At 36.5% G+C, this 21,505-nt stretch overlaps 1 protein-coding gene across 1 annotated transcript in view; it reads right to left on the bottom strand.

Moving 5' to 3' along the window:
- Positions 1-3,109: 3,109 nt before the first annotated feature.
- LOC100366572 (DNA-dependent metalloprotease SPRTN-like) overlaps positions 3,110-21,505 on the bottom strand; it is a 54,800-nt gene continuing 36,404 nt past the window's right edge. Inside the window, exons 5-6 of the mRNA XM_078014510.2 lie at positions 5,810-6,062; positions 3,110-3,836 (exon numbers count right to left, since the gene is read on the bottom strand). Coding sequence (XP_077870636.1) covers positions 3,214-3,836; positions 5,810-6,062 — 876 coding nt within the window. The 3' untranslated portion in view covers positions 3,110-3,213. The remainder of the gene's footprint in view (positions 3,837-5,809; positions 6,063-21,505) is intronic.

The raw sequence follows: 21,505 nt of genomic DNA, 5'->3' as shown, positions 1-21,505 counted from the left end.
CCTCAGACTGCCATGTCCTGTAATTCTACACCTCATATAGCCCTATCCTGTAATTCTACACCTCATATAGCCCTACCCTGTAATTCTACACCCCATATAGCCCTACCCTGTAATTCTACATCTCATATAGCCTTAACCCTGTAATTCTACACCCCATATAGCCCTACCCTGTAATTCTACACCTCATATAGCCTTAACCCTGTAATTCTACACCTCAGACTGCCATGTCCTATAATTCTACACCTCATATAGCCTTAACCCTGTAATTCTACACCTCATATAGCCCTATCCTGTAATTCTACACCTCAGACTGCCATGTCCTGTAATTCTACACCTCAGACTGCCATGTCCTGTAATTCTACACCTCATATAGCCTTAACCCTGGAATTCTACACCTCATATAGCCTTAACCCTGTAATTTTACACCTCAGACTGCCATGTCCTATAATTCTACACCTCATATAGCCTTAACCCTGTAATTCTACACCTCATATAGCCCTACCCTGTAATTCTACACCTCATATAGCCCTATCCTGTAATTCTACACCTCATATAGCCCTATCCTGTAATTCTACACCTCATATAGCCTTAACCCTGTAATTCTACACCTCATATAGCCCTACCCTGTAATTCTACACCTCATATAGCCCTATCCTGTAATTCTACACCTCATATAGCCTTAACCCTGTAATTCTACACCTCATATAGCCTTAACCCTGTAATTCTACACCTCATATAGCCCTACCCTGTAATTCTACACCTCATATAGCCCTATCCTGTAATTCTACACCTCATATAGCCCTATCCTGTAATTCTACACCTCATATAGCCTTAACCATGTAATTCTACACCTCAGACTGCCATGTCCTGTAATTCTACACCCCATATAGCCCTACCCTGTAATTCTACACCTCATATAGCCCTACCCTGTAATTCTACACCTCATATAGCCCTACCCTGTAATTCTACACCTCATATAGCCCTATCCTGTAATTCTACACCTCATATAGCCTTAACCATGTAATTGTACACCTCAGATTGCCATGTCCTGTAATTCTACACCCCATATAGTCCTACCCTGTAATTGTACACCTCAGACTGCCATGTCCTGTAATTCTACACCTCATATAGCCCTACCCTGTAATTCTACACCTCATATAGCCCTATCCTGTAATTCTACACCTCATATAGCCCTACCCTGTAATTCTACATCTCATAATGCCCTAGCCTGTAATTCTACACCTCATATAGCCATAACCCTGTAATCCTACACCTCATATAGCCCTAGCCTGTAATTCTACACCTCGTATAGCCATACCATGTATTTCTACACCTCAGACTGCCATGCTCTGTAATTCTACACCTCATATAGCCCTAGCCTGTAATTCTACACCTCGTATAGCCCTAGCCTGTAATTCTACACCTCGTATAGCCATACCATGTAATTCTACACCTCAGACTGCCATGCTCTGTAATTCTACACCTCATATAGCCCTACCCTGTAATTCTACACCTCATATAGCCCTAGCCTGTAATTCTACACCTCATATAGCCCTAGCCTGTAATTCTACACCTCGTATAGCCATACCATGTAATTCTACACCTCAGACTGCCATGCTCTGTAATTCTACACCTCATATAGCCCTACCCTGTAATCCTACACCTTGTATAGCCATACCATGTAATTCTACACCTCATACTGCCCTGCCCTGTAATTTTACACCTCATATTGCCCTGGCCTGTAATTCTACACCTCATATAGTCCTAACCCTGTAATTCTACACCTCAGACTGCCCTGCCCTGTAATTTTACACCTCATATTGCCCTGCCCTGTAATTCTACACCTCATATAGTCCTAACCCTGTAATTCTACACCTCAGACTGCCCTGCCCTGTAATTTTACACCTCGTATAGTCCTACCCTGTAGTTCTACACCTCATAATGCCATACCCTGTAATTCTACACCTCATAATGCCCTGCCCTGTAATTTTACACCTCGTATAGTCCTACCCTGTAATTCAACACCTCATAATGCCATGCCCTGTAATTCAACACCTCATAATGTCATGCCCTGTAATTCTACACCTCCTAATGCCCTGCCCTGTAATTTGACACCTCGTATAGTCCTACCCTGTAATTCAACACCTCATAATGCCATGCCCTGTAATTCAACACCTCATAATGCCATGCCCTGTAATTCTACACCTCATATAGTCCTGCTTAAAGCTATACTTTTTTCACCAGTCTTGTAATTTACTTCATATTGCCCTGCCTCATAATATATAAAAAATATTGTCCTGCCTTGTAATACAGGATTAATTAATTGTATACCCTATAACGCCCTGCCTTGTAATTATTAATCCCCGTTCGAACACAGTATGAAAATGGGGACTTGCAAGGTTATAAGCTTTATCAAGGCGGCAAAACATATACACTCTGCAAATACACGAAGACAAAAAAATTTCATTTCTTTTAGAAAATCACTTATTTGCATTGTAGAAATGCGTATTTATCTTGAAATTTGTAATGGTATATCACATCAAATCAGTTACACATTCTTCTCTGTAGAGCATAATACAAACACATGACACATACAAATCAAGTTTTTTAACATGTGATGTTTTATTTCATGCTCTACATACTTGATTCTGTACAATAGACACTGTATTCAAACAAGTTTCAGGTACTTTCCAAAACAATTTTTATTGTTTAGTATGTTTTTTTTTTTTATTTCGATTCGGTAAATATGGTTGAATTTGTAAATTTTTTTTCCAGGTCCCAATCATTTATTTTAATGCCAGTCTTTATTAGTCATTTTTATCTTGTGTGATTTTTTTAAACTTTAAATATTCTTTTGTGTTGTAAATGTATAGAACGCATACATAATAAAAAATAAATAAAGGAACAGTAACTTTTGATGAATAACACCAGTGCTAAATGAAAAAACAAAACAATATAATACTATGATAGATGAGCCTCTATATGGAATGGAGTTTGTATTCTGTTACATCCATAATGCAATATTAATATAATACACATGTCTCCATTACTGGTAGTACTTTTTAATGTGTTTTTTTATTTTTTTATTGCCAAGAAATATACCAGTATGTTTTGGACCTTTTTAACTTATTATTACTTTATTAATAACAAGAGTCTTATCCTGCCAAATGGCAAGTCTGTAAAACTGAGGTTTACCTAAAATATGCACTTAATTCATGTTTGGTTGAACAGACATAAATCTAGATGATCATTAATGTTTGTTTTCAGTACCTGATCCGCACATACTGGACAATCTACCATGCTGCCACTCTTATCACAGCTTTGCTCTCCTACTAATTTTTGATTGGCAGTCAAAGAACTGTCTTTACTTTTGCAAATTTCACTTACATCACATTCAAGTTTGGGTTTTTTCACAGCTCTACTGGCATCAATATCTCCACTACCATCATCTTCTGATGAACTACTAAAGCAAATTATAGGACTTGGCCTCTTTTTTTTATTGTGTTTTTTTAACAAATTAGTTTTTTTAAATGTTGAAGTATTCCCCTTACTGCACAGTGATGGCTTTGAATAATTGCAGCTGGTAGATTCATCAGATGAGTTAATACAGACGACTTGGCCATTGTCAAATGATGTAGATGCTTTTTCTTTATGTGAATATCCATGACTATTGCCTAGCAACCGAGAAATTCCTGTGGTTGAACCTCCAAGCTTGTTACCCAATCCACTAAATACTGGTGGAGGACAGACATCATTAGCCTCCTCTTCAGCATTATTTTCATCTTGTTTCTTGGCAACAAATAAATTTCGTATATCAATGCCATCTTTTTTCTTATCTATAAAATAATGAAATGAGTGATTAGCAAAAAAAACTAGATTTCAATTTATAAAATTTTGTACTGCCATAAGATTGGTTATCACAAAAATAATGCGAAGTATACACGAAGGCAGTATGATGCTCATATAGACCAATGCATAGCACAGATCAAAGTATTCCCATACTGCCTGCATGCATACTTTGCGGTATTCTCGGGATAACCTTCTTATTATACATCTGTTTCCAGCCTGTAGTAATAATTTAATGAGAGATAATATCCTGAAATGGCAATGAAAAACAGTTTTCGCTGTGTGAAAGTTTGCGTCTATTTTTTATGACATGGTTTCGTATCTGATGAAAGGAAAAGAAAGTGTGACATAAGTAATTTAGAATGATTTTTATGTTGTAATTTATTTCTCATAAGAGGAAAATTTCAAATGAATGCAAATATGTTTCAAAAACATGCAAGCTAAATTCTATTATTTTTGTTGCAAGATGTACAAATTATAACTTGGTTACTGTATCAATCAGCAGTCCCTATTAATTCACATACCCAGTTTATTTTAAAATAATAATTATTAAATGCATTCTTTTAATTTATTGTGTTAAAAAATAATAATTATTAAATGTATTTTATAAATTCATAGCATTCATGTAAAACATAGCAAGGAAATTAAAAAAAAAAAGATGTGTTGCAAAACTTAACAGATCTTGATGTAAGCGTCAAGTCACATCTCCGGTGATTCCAACCAAAGATCACAACACATTGTACCATCAATAATTTCAAACTTTTTCCTCATAACATAAACGTAACTTTAAAACATTGCATATAGATCATAACATTACCTTAGACAATGCTTGAATGACTTGGCACCATGTTAGTGAAAAGTTTAAGTTCATTGCTACCATATATGGATGCCATGATAGAACTGATGTGTGAGTTCATGTCTTTGATTTGACAACTGCTTGACCCTGTGTCAGTACAAGCATGCTAGATCAACAAAGTTCCAGTTACATAATTTTGTATTGTAAACAACTTATATATACTTACTTTACTTTCTACACAGCTCTATTAAAAGGACACTTATTGTCAAATTCCCCCCAAACCTGCCAATACTACATCGGATCATGGAAAATGTACTGTCTGTCTGTATTTATTTCATCCGAAAAAAAAATCAGTAATTATTGAACCGATGAAAAAATGGTCTATTAATTTGGACATACAAACAAAAATACATTTGTATTCTATTTGTACCTTCTTGAAGAAACAATTATTTTGACTTCTCAGAATTAATAGATTTGTTTATGGTATACAACTTCACAGACTGATTTGTGGCATCTGTAAGGTCTACACAGCCCAAACAAAAGAGTTTGTATCATATATGCTTGATTCATAGCACAGATACTGACATAAATGACATTACTTTATTTTTTAAAAAAACAACATATTTTAATGATTCAGTAATACAATTTTAGGTTTATATGCATTTCTATTGGAGAAGCACTTCTAATAGAAAAAACACCATAATTGTATTGTAACTGTGAGCAACATTGCAGCTGGACTGTACACTAAATGCATCAGATGGAATGATTAGTAGCTAAAAGCAGTCTCATCACATGAGACTTTTGCAATGCCGAGACACTCCTGTCACATATAACATGTGCGTCATTTGTCAATAACAGCTGCATTTGAGAGTCATACATTAATTGTACTACGGAAAGTATAGAATACTGGTAGTCACGTGAATAAACTACTTCCCATGGTGTTGTTTTATAATTTAGAGTCTGTGAGAAAGTTGCAACACCTGCCCCATGGTGATTGAATGCACAATAGATGCTAATGTCATTAACATAAATTCCTATACTTCTTCATTGACTTTTCAGCTTTTTTTAACACATGCCTTCACATCATTCAAGTCGGCTCATTAAATATTCATCAGATGCATTGTATTGCAGAGACAAGTGTGGCTAATTGCACTCCATTGTGCTCACCTTTTTTAGCTGCAGTTATAATGCTCTTGTTTTTAGATTTCTTTTGTCCATATCCATCAGGCTCCTTTATTTTAATGTAAATGCCTCCACAAGACCGTTGATGTTCTCCCCACCAAGGATCCCTTGCTGAAGGGGCTCTGTTCATTGCACGCTTAACAACACCAAAATATGGCGGCTTTTTCTGACAAACTCCATTACATTTCCACCAATGTTGGCGATAATTGTTGACTTCATCATGAAATGTGTGGTAAACCTGTATACAATAACATGGCATGTATTTGTGTCACTCTATAATACATCATAATTAAAAACTATAAAGGATCTTGGATGTGTTATCAATGGTCACATGAGTAAATGTATTGTCTAGTCAGTATTAATAAAGGAATTCTCGTACGTGATCAGACTGAGTGTAAACATCTCAGCAACTACTCAAGTCAAATAACCTTTGTTTCAAGACGTAAAACAAAACAAACTTCATAGACACATTTAGGCTTGGTTGTTTTTTGTTGTTGTTAGCTTCCTTGTGGTACTACTGTGTTAAGGTAGCAGAATAGTTTTTTGAGTACTTTTCACAATTTTTTTTGAAAATCACACGAATAGCTCCCTAAGGTATGCTACATACATGGGTGTATTTATTTTATTGAAAAAAAAAAATCTTGTACAAGTAAACTGGTTTTTTTCTAGTGTGCAAACAAATGGCCAAGTTTTTGTTTATCCAGTGTACACCCAACTAGTGCATCTCATTAATATGCATGGTTTACAAACATAACTGAACTGAGGGTGAATAGTTTTAAGTTGGGCCACTTTCTTTATTTGCTATTTACAAACAACTGATAAGATATCTGTTTGTAGTTTACACACAGCTGATAAGATGTGTGCACTGCTGCTTTTCTAGATGAGGAAGTACAGCAAAGACAAAACAATCGCTTTTGAAACAACAAATTTTGAATAAACAAAAAAGTACATGAATGTACCACTTCAATGTAATTATATGTTAACAGAATAAAAACTTACAAAAAATTTCTGTAATATTTTATCTTGGCTTTGTCATTGAAAGGTGTCTGACCAAGGGGTTACTTTCTTAGTCCAGAAGAAATGCAGTTACAATGGGGGGGCTCCCTTTTACAAAATACGGTTGCAAACAATAAAATACAGTCATCTGTGGTGGCTATGCATTGCATGAAAATTCTGATAACAGGCCACAAACTACATGTAAAGGTTGATCAATGATAAGAATATGCTTAGACCTGGTTTGTATGATCCCCACTTCAGAGGAGTTTTCACCAAGTAGGTATACTTGCATGCTTAGGTTTTTCTAAATTCCTAAATTATGTTACATGTAATAAATCTGTCTGATAAATACTTGGTTGTTTTATCTAATGTATTCATGCGAACAAAATGCACGGCAACGAAATAGTAGCGTGCTAGCTTCCCGTCATCCCGAAAGAAGGGAGCAGTTTTCGAAATAAATAGAAAGGCTGCCATTGGAATGCGAGCGATTGGAAAGGGACTGCACGCTCTGATGAAACTGTCGACCTATTTGGGGTTACCTCAACCAGTAACGGGTCCGCCCTTTCGCCAGTATGTACGAGCTGTGGCTGAAAATGGAGAGTTACTATTGGAAGACGAGTTCAAAGAAGCAGCCCAGAAATTGCGGGAAATCAAGTTCAGTCTAAAAGAAATTGAAAACGAAGAAGAGACGGCTGACTTAGCAGTGACAATTGATGGTAGTTGGGGTAGCTGTGGAATCATAGCCCTATGTTGCCGACTGCATTATTTACGTGACAGACACTGGCCGGCCCATATGTTCGACATACAATAACAAAAATAAAAACAAGACGTCCGAATGAAATTGTTAGGGCAAAATTAGATTGTATGTCGCACCAAAGAGCTACGGAACCGCAGCTATAGTTGGGGTAGTCATGGATTTTGTCGGAAGGTGTTCTTCTGCCTCCAGGAGACTTCGAAACTCGTGGCATGCTTGAACTAATAAGTTTACAAATACAACGACCCCCAAAATAAATACACTGTATTTAAAAACACTTCAACTGCCAATTGTAGTGTCTGTATTGTTTGTTACTCGTAAACAGAACCACTCACTTTGCATAATCCAAGCTTTAATGAATGACGTCACCATTCGTTATCAGCACAGACCGCCACAAAACTTCATAGCGTGAAAGAAAACGGCCAAAAAACAAAGTTTTTCACAGATATAAATGTCGGGTCATAATTTTTCTCGAAAACAACTTTCAAAGTATTTCATTTACAGTTAGCCCATGTAAATTTTGCAGCAAAAACGGGAGTTAACGTTGATTGAAGTTTGAAATCATAAAAGTGCCGATTTCACGGTGTTCGGTTTCTGGCAATTACCGTTGACCTAATTTTAAATAGCGTTTCAGTGAGTAGCGCTAATATGTCGCCGTTTAGCTTTTCTTACTCTTGGATATGTTGGCTTCATATCCGTATTGACATATTTGCAAAATTCTATTGCGTTTTTTCACAAACGTCATGCAAACCATTGGTATACACTAACTTTAACACCAAAAAACGTGCTTGAAATTTGTGATTTTCGGAAAGAAAAAAAAAATTAATGCAAAAAATAGAAATACAGATTTAAACTTCATGACCTTTGCTTCAAAACAATGTAAAGGTTTTGATCACATGAATGACTGTGGACATGACAATTAAAATTTTATTCATGTTAGTTAAATTATCAGCCCTGCCGATTTTCAGAATCACGTGACGCTAAAACAAACACAATGTTCACAAAATATTAATAATAGAAAAATACAAGTCAAGAGCTTTCCAAACATATATAGATTGTATGGTTTCTTGTAAAATTTATTCCGATTATAGGTGTTTACATTTTTCATGCAAAAAAACTATCCTGCTACCTTAAGTTATTGTTTGTCTCTTGTTATACAGTCTATTGAATATGTTAATTAATCAGAAGTTGTACATGACCCATTTTTTTGTCTAATTCAGCCATATATTTGGTCTTTCCATGGACCTCAGACTAGTAATACCAGTCTGAGCATGGACTCAACATGGCAATGTGGCATTTAAGGGTGACTCATGAAATATCCTCCTTATACCACAGACTGATAGAGACCAGTAGAAATGACAATGTGGCATTTAAGGGTGACTCATGAAATATCCTCTATATACCACAGACTGATAGAGACCAGTAGAAATGACAATGTGGCATTTAAGGGTGACTCATGAAATATCCTCTATATACCACAGACTGATAGAGACCAGTAGAAATGACAATGTGGCATTTAAGGGTGACTCATGAAATATCCTCTATATACCACAGACTGATAGAGACCAGTAGAAATGACAATGTGGTATTTAAGGGTGACTCATGAAATATCCTCTATATACCACAGACTGATAGAGACCAGTAGAAATGACAATGTGGTATTTAAGGGTGACTCATGAAATATCCTCTATATACCACAGACTGATAGAGACCAGTAGAAATGACAATGTGGTATTTAAGGGTGACTTATGAAATATCCTCTATATACCACAGACTGATAGAGACCAGTAGAAATGACAATGTGGTATTTAAGGGTGACTCATGAAATATCCTCTATATACCACAGACTGATAGAGACCAGTAGAAATGACAATGTGGTATTAAAAGGTGACTCATGAAATATCCTCTATATACCACAGACTGATAGAGACCAGTCGAAATGACAATGTGGCATTTAAGGGTGACTTATGAAATATCCTCTATATACCACAGACTGATAGATACCAGTAGAAATGACAATGTGGTATTAAAAGGTGACTCATGAAATATCCTCTATATACCACAGACTGATAGAGACCAGTAGAAATGACAATGTGGCATTTAAGGGTGACTTATGAAATATCCTCTATATACCACAGACTGATAGAGACCAGTAGAAATGACAATGTGCTATTTAAGGGCGACTCATGAAATATCCTCTATATACCACAGACTGATAGAGACCAGTAGAAATGACAATGAGGTATTTAAGGGTGACTCATGAAATATCTTCTATATACCACAGACTGATAGAGACCAGTAGAAATGACAATGTGGCATTTAAGGGTGACTCATGAAATATCCTCTATATACCACAGACTGATAGAGACCAGTAGAAATGACAATGTGGTATTTAAGGGTGACTCATGAAATATCCTCTATATACCACAGACTGATAGAGACCAGTAGAAATGACAATGTGGTATTAAAAGGTGACTCATGAAATATCCTCTATATACCACAGACTGATAGAGAACAGTAGAAATGACAATGTGGCATTTAAGGGTGACTTATGAAATATCCTCTATATACCACAGACTGATAGAGACCAGTAGAAATGACAATGTGGTATTAAAAGGTGACTCATGAAATATCCTCTATATACCACAGACTGATAGAGACCAGTAGAAATGACAATGTGGCATTTAAGGGTGACTTATGAAATATCCTCTATATACCACAGACTGATAGAGACCAGTAGAAATGACAATGTGCTATTTAAGGGCGACTCATGAAATATCCTCTATATACCACAGACTGATAGAGACCAGTAGAAATGACAATGTGGTATTTAAGGGTGACTCATGAAATATCCTCTATATACCACAGACTGATAGAGACCAGTAGAAATGACAATGTGGCATTTAAGGGTGACTCATGAAATATCCTCTATATACCACAGACTGATAGAGACCAGTAGAAATGACAATGTGGTATTTAAGGGTGACTCATGAAATATCCTCTATATACCACAGACTGATAGAGACCAGTAGAAATGACAATGTGGTATTAAAAGGTGACTCATGAAATATCCTCTATATACCACAGACTGATAGAGACCAGTAGAAATGACAATGTGGTATTTAAGGGTGACTCATGAAATATCCTCTATATACCACAGACTGATAGAGACCAGTAGAAATGACAATGTGGCATTTAAGGGTGACTCATGAAATATCCTCTATATACCACAGACTGATAGAGACCAGTAGAAATGACAATGTGGTATTTAAGGGTGACTCATGAAATATCCTCTATATACCACAGACTGATAGAGACCGGTAGAAATGACAATGTGGTATTTAAGGGTGACTTATGAAATATCCTCTATATACCACAGACTGATAGAGACCAGTAGAAATGACAATGTGGTATTTAAGGATGACTTATGAATTATCCTCTATATACCACAGACTGATAGAGACCAGTAGAAATGACAATGTGGTATTTAAGGGTGACTTATGAAATATCATCTATATACCACAGACTGATAGAGGCCAGTAGAAATGACAATGTGGTATTTAAGGGTGACTCATGAAATATCCTCTATATACCACAGACTGATAGAGACCAGTAGAAATGACAATGTGGTATTAAAAGGTGACTCATGAAATATCCTCTATATACCACAGACTGATAGAGACCAGTAGAAATGACAATGTGGCATTTAAGGGTGACTTATGAAATATCCTCTATATACCACAGACTGATAGAGACCAGTAGAAATAACAATGTGGTATTTAAGGGTGACTCATGAAATATCCTCTATATACCACAGACTGATAGAGACCAGTAGAAATGACAATGTGGCATTTAAGGGTGACTTATGAAATATCCTCTTTATACCACAGACTGATAGAGACCAGTAGAAATGACAATGTGGCATTTAAGGGTGACTCATGAAATATCCTCTATATACCACAGACTGATAGAGACCAGTAGAAATGACAATGTGGTATTTAAGGGTGACTCATGAAATATCCTCTATATACCACAGACTGATAGAGACCAGTAGAAATGACAATGTGGCATTTAAGGGTGACTTATGAAATATCCTTTTTATACCACAGACTGATAGAGACCAGTAGAAATGATAATGTGGCATTTAAGGGTGACTCATGAAATATCCTCTATATACCACAGACTGATAGAGACCAGTAGAAATGACAATGTGGTATTTAAGGGTGACTCATGAAATATTCTCTATATACCACCGACTGATAGAGACCAGTAGAAATGACAATGTGGCATTTAAGTGTGACTCATGAAATATCCTCTATATACCACAGACTGATAGAGACCAGTAGAAATGACAATGTGGCATTTAAGGGTGACTTATGAAATATCCTCTATATACCACAGACTGATAGAGACCAGTAGAAATAACAATGTGGTATTTAAGGGTGACTCATGAAATAGCCTCTATATACCACAGACTGATAGACACCAGTAGAAATGACAATGTGGTATTTAAGGATGACTCATGAAATATCCTCTATATACCACAGACTGATAGAGACCAGTAGAAATGACAATGTGGTATTTAAGGGTGACTCATGAAATATCCTCTATATACCACAGACTGATAGAGACCAGTAGAAATGACAATGTGGCATTTAAGGGTGACTCATGAAATATCCTCTTTATACCACAGACTGATAGAGACCAGTAGAAATAACAATGTGGCATTTAAGGGTGACTCATGAAATATCCTCTATATACCACAGACTGATAGAGACCAGTAGAAATGACAATGTGGCATTTAAAGGTGACTTATGAAATATCCTCTATATACCACAGACTGATAGAAACCAGTAGAAATGACAATGTGGTATTTAAGGGTGACTCATGAAATATCCTCTATATACCACAGACTGATAGAGACCAGTAGAAATGACAATGTGGTATTTAAGGGTGACTCATGAAATATCCTCTATATACCACAGACTGATAGAGACCAGTAGAAATGACAATGTGGCATTTAAGGGTGACTTATGAAATATCCTCTATATATCACAGACTGATAGAGACCAGTAGAAATGACAATGTGGCATTTAAGGGTGACTCATGAAATATCCTCTATATACCACAGACTGATTGAGACCAGTAGAAATGACAATGTGGTATTTAAGGGTGACTCATGAAATATCCTCTATATACCACAGACTGATAGAGACCAGTAGAAATGACAATGTGGCATTTAAGGGTGACTCATGAAATATCCTCTTTATACCACAGACTAATAGAGACCAGTAGAAATGACAATGTGGTATTTAAGGGTGACTCATGAAATATCCTCTATATACCACAGACTGATAGAGACCAGTAGAAATGACAATGTGGCATTTAAGGGTGACTCATGAAATATCCTCTATATACCACAGACTGATAGAGACCAGTAGAAATGACAATGTGGCATTTAAGGGTGACTCATGAAATATCCTCTATATACCACAGACTGATAGAGACCAGTAGAAATGACAATGTGGTATTTAAGGGTGACTCATGAAATATTTCGATATTAAAACAATGGCACTAACAAATAGCAATAACAAGATGGAGGTATCACTTAGTTTGCAGTATGATCTCTATACTACCAAAACTGTAAATATATACAAATAATTTATAATTGGTAAAGTTAATGTATAGATGGATTAGAAATTGGTGATATGCCACCATTATATGTAACATTAATTCATGAAGGTTAAATATGTTAACATTGAGTACAAATTAAGCAACAGGTGGATTCAAAGTCAAATTGACCTTCAAATACAACCAAAAACAGAACTCTGGAATAATGGCTTGAGATAAAATGGAATGTTTACACAGCTGATGTATACAATGTAGCAGTGCTGGGTAATACAGTGTTTACTCTATAGCTTAGTTATCTCCTGTCATTGTCATGTATACAATTTACAAATATATATTTTCATACTTCTATTGGAACCCGAGTAGAAAGAGGAGGAGAATTAATGAGAATACAAATCAGAAGAGGTGTACACAAAGGCTGCATTTGAATTTGTTTAATTTTATAAACAAGACATTTTTAGAACATAAGATGACACTACACTAACAGCAGAAGCAGAAGATCAATTATGAATGCAAGTTGAAAAAGTGCAATAAAATCATTAAAAGTTAAATTAATTTTAATAATATCAATCTCAAGCAATTAATTAATTAAATACTTAGGACAGATAATTACTGAAGACAGAAAAGAAAAAATAATTAAAAATTTATTTAATTACCAAAACCTTCTTGTGAAAGAGATACAGTATCAACAACAACACAGCACATTGCTGACCTGAGATACTCTTTCAGATTGTACATTTGAAATATGTATGAACCAACACTATATTGTGTGCAGGCTCCAGAATAAAGCACAATTTCTAAATAGTACTTAGGTGTTTTGAAATGACAAGATTTTCTGCAATAATTTTTCTCTAATTGTTGTGAGCATTTCACATTCAGTCAAAAAATGGTATTCAGATTCCACCTTGATATTTTTACAAAGTGGTTATGTTGTATAAGGTAGTGTGGCTAACTTGTGTCTCATATATTCAATGTTAAGTTTACGTGCACTAAAGTATGTGCATAAAGTTGAGAAAAACAAAGTAAGTCACATCAAATATATAATTATAATGCGAGTGGCTGAACTATTTGAAGAAAAATGGAAATTATATTTTGAGTGGCTGAATTATAAGATTTTAGTCGATATTCCCACAGTGAAAAGTACTTGCATGTTTTGTAAACAATGTATTAGTTCATTCAGTATTGCGTGCTCGTGTGCTGACAACAAATATTTGTAATTTGCAATAAAAGAATATAAACAAATTTCTCATTTTTGTATATTTTCAATGACATAGTATATAACTTCTTTAATGGTAACCCATTAACAAACAAAGGTGAATTGTTTTTGCTTTACAGTATTTTTGGCCTGTAGAACAAAAAGTATCAAAGACAAATTTTCAGACAAACAAGCCAAATGATTGATTACATGACTGTTCTCAAAGTAACATACAGGTCAATTCTACTATAGACTTGTAGAGACAGGAAAATTGGTTATATGAGTGGTGGAGCTAAGCAAGTGTGTGATTGATTGAGTTACTTTTTTTTCTTGCCTAAAGTCTTTTGGCCAATTAAAAATCATGATTCACAACGGTGAGATAATTAGCATATGACACCAGTTTGACCCCAAAGACTCACTTTATCAAAGCCTACACTCGGTTAATGCGTCAGGTTCATGTCTGGGAGACTGTTCATTGTTTCTTTGTGGGCAAAGAAAAAGGTGACAATGCACTGAAAAACCAACATAGCAGACTTGTTTTATTCATTGTGAGAAACAAATTGCCGAGATTAATAGCTATTCAAATGTTCCATTTCATCAGTAATACTAAGATACTGACATATTGTTAATATAGTAGTTGTCACTGTCTGCTTACATAAATTATTCACCAGAATGGATTAGGATCATTGGTTCTAGGAGTGTCTGGACTACATTACCAGCTTAATCTTTCTAGGAATAGTACTGTCACTATGTTGAAGAAGACTCTTTGCTGTTAATTATTCAATTTGTTTGCACTCACTTGCAAACATAAACACTAACAGTAGTGGTGAATAAACATTTCATTGTCATGAGTTAGTCTATGAAACCTATATGCACTTGGACTTGGATTAAACTTGAGTTTTGAAAGATAGTAGTGGAGGCTGCTTTTTTTTTCTTTTCAGAAATCAACATTCAAATAATTTTTGACTTCAGCATTAAAAAGTTTATAATACATTCCATCAATGAATAAATAAATTTAACAAGCAGCCTCTCGGCTCAGATAGCTCCACTATTCGCAATGTATGTTTCAACAAGCAGCCTCTCGGCTCAGATAGCTCCACTATTAGCAATGCACGTTTCAACAAGCAGCCTCTCGGCTCAGATAGCTCCACTATTAGCAATGTACGTTTCAACAAGCAGCCTCTCGGCTCAGATAACTCCACTATTAGCAATGTACGTTTTAATTAAAGTACTGAAGCTATCATTTGAAAATGAACAAATCTGAAAGATGTCTATCTGAGGTACTTATATGACTTGCGGTTTTTAACAAGCAGTCGAAAATATCACTTCTTACCAAAAATAACAAAAATATTCTTCAAAATTAGAGAATTAAAGATATCACCACGAAATGAACAAATCTGAGAAAGGTCAACCTGTAGTACCTATATGTGTGATATTAAAGCAATCAGACTTGCGGTTTTTAACAAGCAGTCGAAAATATCGCTTCTTACCAAAAATGACAAAAATATTCATCAAACAACTAATGAATAAGTAAAAATGGTTTGTACAATAGACAGCCATGGTTGCCATCTTGAATAACTATACAATGGGTAGAAATGGTCTATAAAAGTGACAGCGATGGCTGCCATCTTGAAAAACTATTCGATGGGTTGAAATGGTTTAGATACAGCGGTGGCTGCCATCTTGAACAAAATATTCAATGAGTAGAAATGGTCTATAAGAGTGACAGCAGTGGCTGCCATCTTGAACAACTATTCAATGAGTAGAAATGGTCTATACAAGTGACAGCGGTGGCTGCCATCTTGAACAAAATATTCAATGAGTAGAAATGGTCTATAAAAGTGACAGCGGTGGCTGCCATCTTGAACAAAATATTCAATGAGTAGAAATGATCTATACAAGTGACAGCGGTGGCTGCCATCTTGAACAACTACTCAATGAGTAGAAATGGTCTATACAAGTGACAGCGGTAGCTGCCATCTTGAACAACTATTCAATGAGTAGAAATGGTCTATACAAGTGACAGCGGTGGCTGCCATCTTGAACAAAATATTCAATGAGTAGAAATGATCTATAAAAGTGACAGCGATGGTTGCCATCTTAAACAACTATTCAATGAGTAGAAATGGTCTATAAAAGTGACAGCAGTGGCTGCCATCTTAAACAACTATTCAATGAGTAGAAATGGTCTATACAAGTGACAGCGGTGGCTGCCATCTTGAACAACTATTCAATGAGTAGAAATGATCTATAAAAGTGACAGCGGTGGCTGCCATCTTGAACAACTATTCAATGAGTAGAAATGGTCTATAAAAGTGACAGCAGTGGCTGCCATCTTGAACAAAATATTCAATGAGTAGAAATGATCTATAAAAGTGACAGCGGTGGCTGCCATCTTGAACAACTATTCAATGAGTAGAAATGATCTATAAAAGTGACAGCGGCGGCTACCATCTTGAACAACTATTCAATGAGTAGAAATGGTCTATACAAGTGACAGCGGTAGCTGCCATCTTGAACAAAATATTCAATGAGTAGAAATGGTCTATAAAAGTGACAGCAGTGGCTGCCATCTTGAACAACTATTCAATGAGTAGAAATGATCTATAAAAGTGACAGCGGCGGCTACCATCTTGAACAACTATTCAATGAGTAGAAATGGTCTATAAAAGTGACAGCAGTGGCTGCCATCTTGAACAAAATATTCAATGAGTAGAAATGATCTATAAAAGTGACAGCGGTGGCTGCCATCTTGAACAACTATTCAATGAGTAGAAATGATCTATAAAAGTGACAGCGGCGGCTACCATCTTGAACAACTATTCAATGAGTAGAAATGGTCTATACAAGTGACAGCGGTAGCTGCCATCTTGAACAAAATATTCAATGAGTAGAAATGGTCTATAAAAGTGACAGCAGTGGCTGCCATCTTGAACAACTATTCAATGAGTAGAAATGATCTATAAAAGTGACAGCGGCGGCTACCATCTTGAACAACTATTCAATGAGTAGAAATGATCTATAAAAGTGACAGCGGCGGCTACCATCTTCAACAACTATTCAATGAGCAGAAATGGTCTATACAAGTGACAGCGGTAGCTGCCATCTTGAACAAAATATTCAATGAGTAGAAATGGTCTATAAAAGTGACAGCAGTGGCTGCCATCTTGAACAACTTTTCAATGAGTAGAAATGGTCTATAAAAGTGACAGCGGTGCCTGCCATCTTGAACAACTATTCAATGAGTAGAAATGATCTATAAAAGTGACAGCGGTGGCTGCCATCTTGAACAACTATTCAATGAGTAGAAATGGTCTATAAAAGTGACAGCGGTGGCTGCCATCTTGAACAAAATATTCAATGAGTAGAAATGATCTATAAAAGTGACAGCGGTGGCTGCCACCTTGAAAAACTATTCAATGAGTAGAAATGATCTATACAAGTGACAGCGGCGGCTACCATCTTGAACAACTATTCAATGAGTAGAAATTGTCTATACAAGTGACAGCGGTGGCTGCCATCTTGAACAACTTTTCAATGAGTAGAAATGGTCTATAAAAGTGACAGCGGTGCCTGCCATCTTGAACATCTATTCAATGAGTAGAAATGGTCTATACAAGTGACAGCGGTGGCTGCCATCTTGAACAAAATATTCAATGAGTAGAAATGGTCTATACAAGTGACAGCGGTGGCTGCCATCTTGAACAAAATATTCAATGAGTAGAAATGGTCTATACAAGTGACAGCGGTGGCTGCCATCTTGAACAAAATATTCAATGAGTAGAAATGGTCTATAAAAGTGACAGCAGTGGCTGCCATCTTGAACAACTTTTCAATGAGTAGAAATGGTCTATAAAAGTGACAGCGGCGGCTACCATCTTGAACAACTATTCAATGAGCAGAAATGGTCTATACAAGTGACAGCGGTAGCTGCCATCTTGAACAACTTTTCAATGAGTAGAAATGGTCTGTAAAAGTGACAGCAGTGCCTGCCATCTTGAACATCTATTCAATGAGTAGAAATGATCTATAAAAGTGACAGCGGTGGCTGCCATCTTGAACAACTATTCAATGAGTGGAAATGGTCTATACAAGTGACAGCGGTGGCTGCCATCTTGAACAAAATATTCAATGAGTAGAAATGGTCTATAAAAGTGACAGCGGTGGCTGCCATCTTGAACAAAATATTCAATGAGTAGAAATGATCTATACAAGTGACAGCGGTGGCTGCCATCTTGAACAACTACTCAATGAGTAGAAATGGTCTATACAAGTGACAGCGGTAGCTGCCATCTTGAACAACTATTCAATGAGTAGAAATGGTCTATACAAGTGACAGCGGTGGCTGCCATCTTGAACAAAATATTCAATGAGTAGAAATGATCTATAAAAGTGACAGCGATGGTTGCCATCTTAAACAACTATTCAATGAGTAGAAATGGTCTATAAAAGTGACAGCAGTGGCTGCCATCTTAAACAACTATTCAATGAGTAGAAATGGTCTATACAAGTGACAGCGGTGGCTGCCATCTTGAACAAAATATTCAATGAGTAGAAATGGTCTATAAAAGTGACAGCAGTGAATGCCATCTTGAACAACTATTCAAAGAGTGGAAATGGTCTATACAAGTGACAGCGGTGGCTGCCATCTTGAACAAAATATTCAATGAGTAGAAATGGTCTATAAAAGTGACAGCAGTGGCTGCCATCTTGAACAACTATTCAATGAGTAGAAATGATCTATAAAAGTGACAGCGGCGGCTACCATCTTGAACAACTATTCAATGAGTAGAAATGATCTATAAAAGTGACAGCGGCGGCTACCATCTTCAACAACTATTCAATGAGCAGAAATGGTCTATACAAGTGACAGCGGTAGCTGCCATCTTGAACAAAATATTCAATGAGTAGAAATGGTCTATAAAAGTGACAGCAGTGGCTGCCATCTTGAACAACTTTTCAATGAGTAGAAATGGTCTATAAAAGTGACAGCGGTGCCTGCCATCTTGAACAACTATTCAATGAGTAGAAATGATCTATAAAAGTGACAGCGGTGGCTGCCATCTTGAACAACTATTCAATGAGTAGAAATGGTCTATAAAAGTGACAGCGGTGGCTGCCATCTTGAACAAAATATTCAATGAGTAGAAATGATCTATAAAAGTGACAGCGGTGGCTGCCATCTTGAAAAACTATTCAATGAGTAGAAATGATCTATACAAGTGACAGCGGCGGCTACCATCTTGAACAACTATTCAATGAGTAGAAATTGTCTATACAAGTGACAGCGGTGGCTGCCATCTTGAACAACTTTTCAATGAGTAGAAATGGTCTATAAAAGTGACAGCGGTGCCTGCCATCTTGAACATCTATTCAATGAGTAGAAATGGTCTATACAAGTGACAGCGGTGGCTGCCATCTTGAACAAAATATTCAATGAGTAGAAATGGTCTATACAAGTGACAGCGGTGGCTGCCATCTTGAACAAAATATTCAATGAGTAGAAATGGTCTATAAAAGTGACAGCAGTGGCTGCCATCTTGAACAACTTTTCAATGAGTAGAAATGGTCTATAAAAGTGACAGCGGCGGCTACCATCTTGAACAACTATTCAATGAGCAGAAATGGTCTATACAAGTGACAGCGGTAGCTGCCATCTTGAACAACTTTTCAATGAGTAGAAATGGTCTATAAAAGTGACAGCAGTGCCTGCCATCTTGAACATCTATTCAATGAGTAGAAATGATCTATAAAAGTGACAGCGGTGGCTGCCATCTTGAACAACTATTCAATGAGTGGAAATGGTCTATACAAGTGACAGCGGTGGCTGCCATCTTGAACAAAATATTCAATGAGTAGAAATGGTCTATACAAGTGACAGCGGTGGCTGCCATCTTGAACAAAATATTCAATGAGTAGAAATGGTCTATACAAGTGACAGCGGTGGCTGCCATCTTGAACAAAATATTCAATGAGTAGAAATGGTCTATACAAGTGACAGCGGTGGCTGCCATCTTGAACAAAATATTCAATGAGTAGAAATGGTCTATACAAGTGACAGCGATGGCTGCCATCTTGAACAAATATTCAATGAGTAGAAATGGTCTATAAAATAACAGTGGTGGCTGCCATCTTGAACAACTATTCAATGAGTAGAAATGGTCTATAAAAGTGACAGCGGTGGCTGCCATCTTGAACAACTTTTCAATGAGTAGAAATGGTCTATAAGAGTGACAGCGGTGGCTGCCATCTTGAACAACTATTCAATGAGTAGAAATGGTCTATAAAAGTGACAGCGGTGGCTGCCATCTTGAACAACTATTCAATGAGTAGAAGAGGTCTATACAAGTAACAGTGGTGGCTGCCATCTTGAACAAAATATTCAATGAGTAGAAATGGTCTATAAAAGTGACAGCGGCGGCTACCATCTTGAACAACTATTCAATGAGCAGAAATGGTCTATACAAGTGACAGCGGTAGCTGCCATCTTGAACAACTTTTCAATGAGTAGAAATGGTCTATAAAAGTGACAGCAGTGCCTGCCATCTTGAACATCTATTCAATGAGTAGAAATGATCTATAAAAGTGACAGCGGTGGCTGCCATCTTGAACAACTATTCAATGAGTGGAAATGGTCTATACAAGTGACAGCGGTGGCTGCCATCTTGAACAAAATATTCAATGAGTAGAAATGGTCTATACAAGTGACAGCGGTGGCTGCCATCTTGAACAAAATATTCAATGAGTAGAAATGGTCTATACAAGTGACAGCGGTGGCTGCCATCTTGAACAAAATATTCAATGAGTAGAAATGGTCTATACAAGTGACAGCGGTGGCTGCCATCTTGAACAAAATATTCAATGAGTAGAAATGGTCTATACAAGTGACAGCGGTGGCTGCCATCTTGAACAAATATTCAATGAGTAGAAATGGTCTATAACATAACAGTGGTGGCTGCCATCTTGAACAACTATTCAATGAGTAGAAATGGTCTATAAAAGTGACAGCGGTGGCTGCCATCTTGAACAACTTTTCAATGAGTAGAAATGGTCTATAAGAGTGACAGCGGTGGCTGCCATCTTGAACAACTATTCAATGAGTAGAAAT

This window comes from Saccoglossus kowalevskii, chromosome 2 (assembly GCF_978046115.1).
Source record: "Saccoglossus kowalevskii chromosome 2, keSacKowa6.1, whole genome shotgun sequence".
Lineage (NCBI taxonomy): Eukaryota > Metazoa > Hemichordata > Enteropneusta > Harrimaniidae > Saccoglossus > Saccoglossus kowalevskii.
Note: the sequence above shows the minus strand (reverse complement) of the source record. Positions and strands in the feature narration are given on the sequence as shown.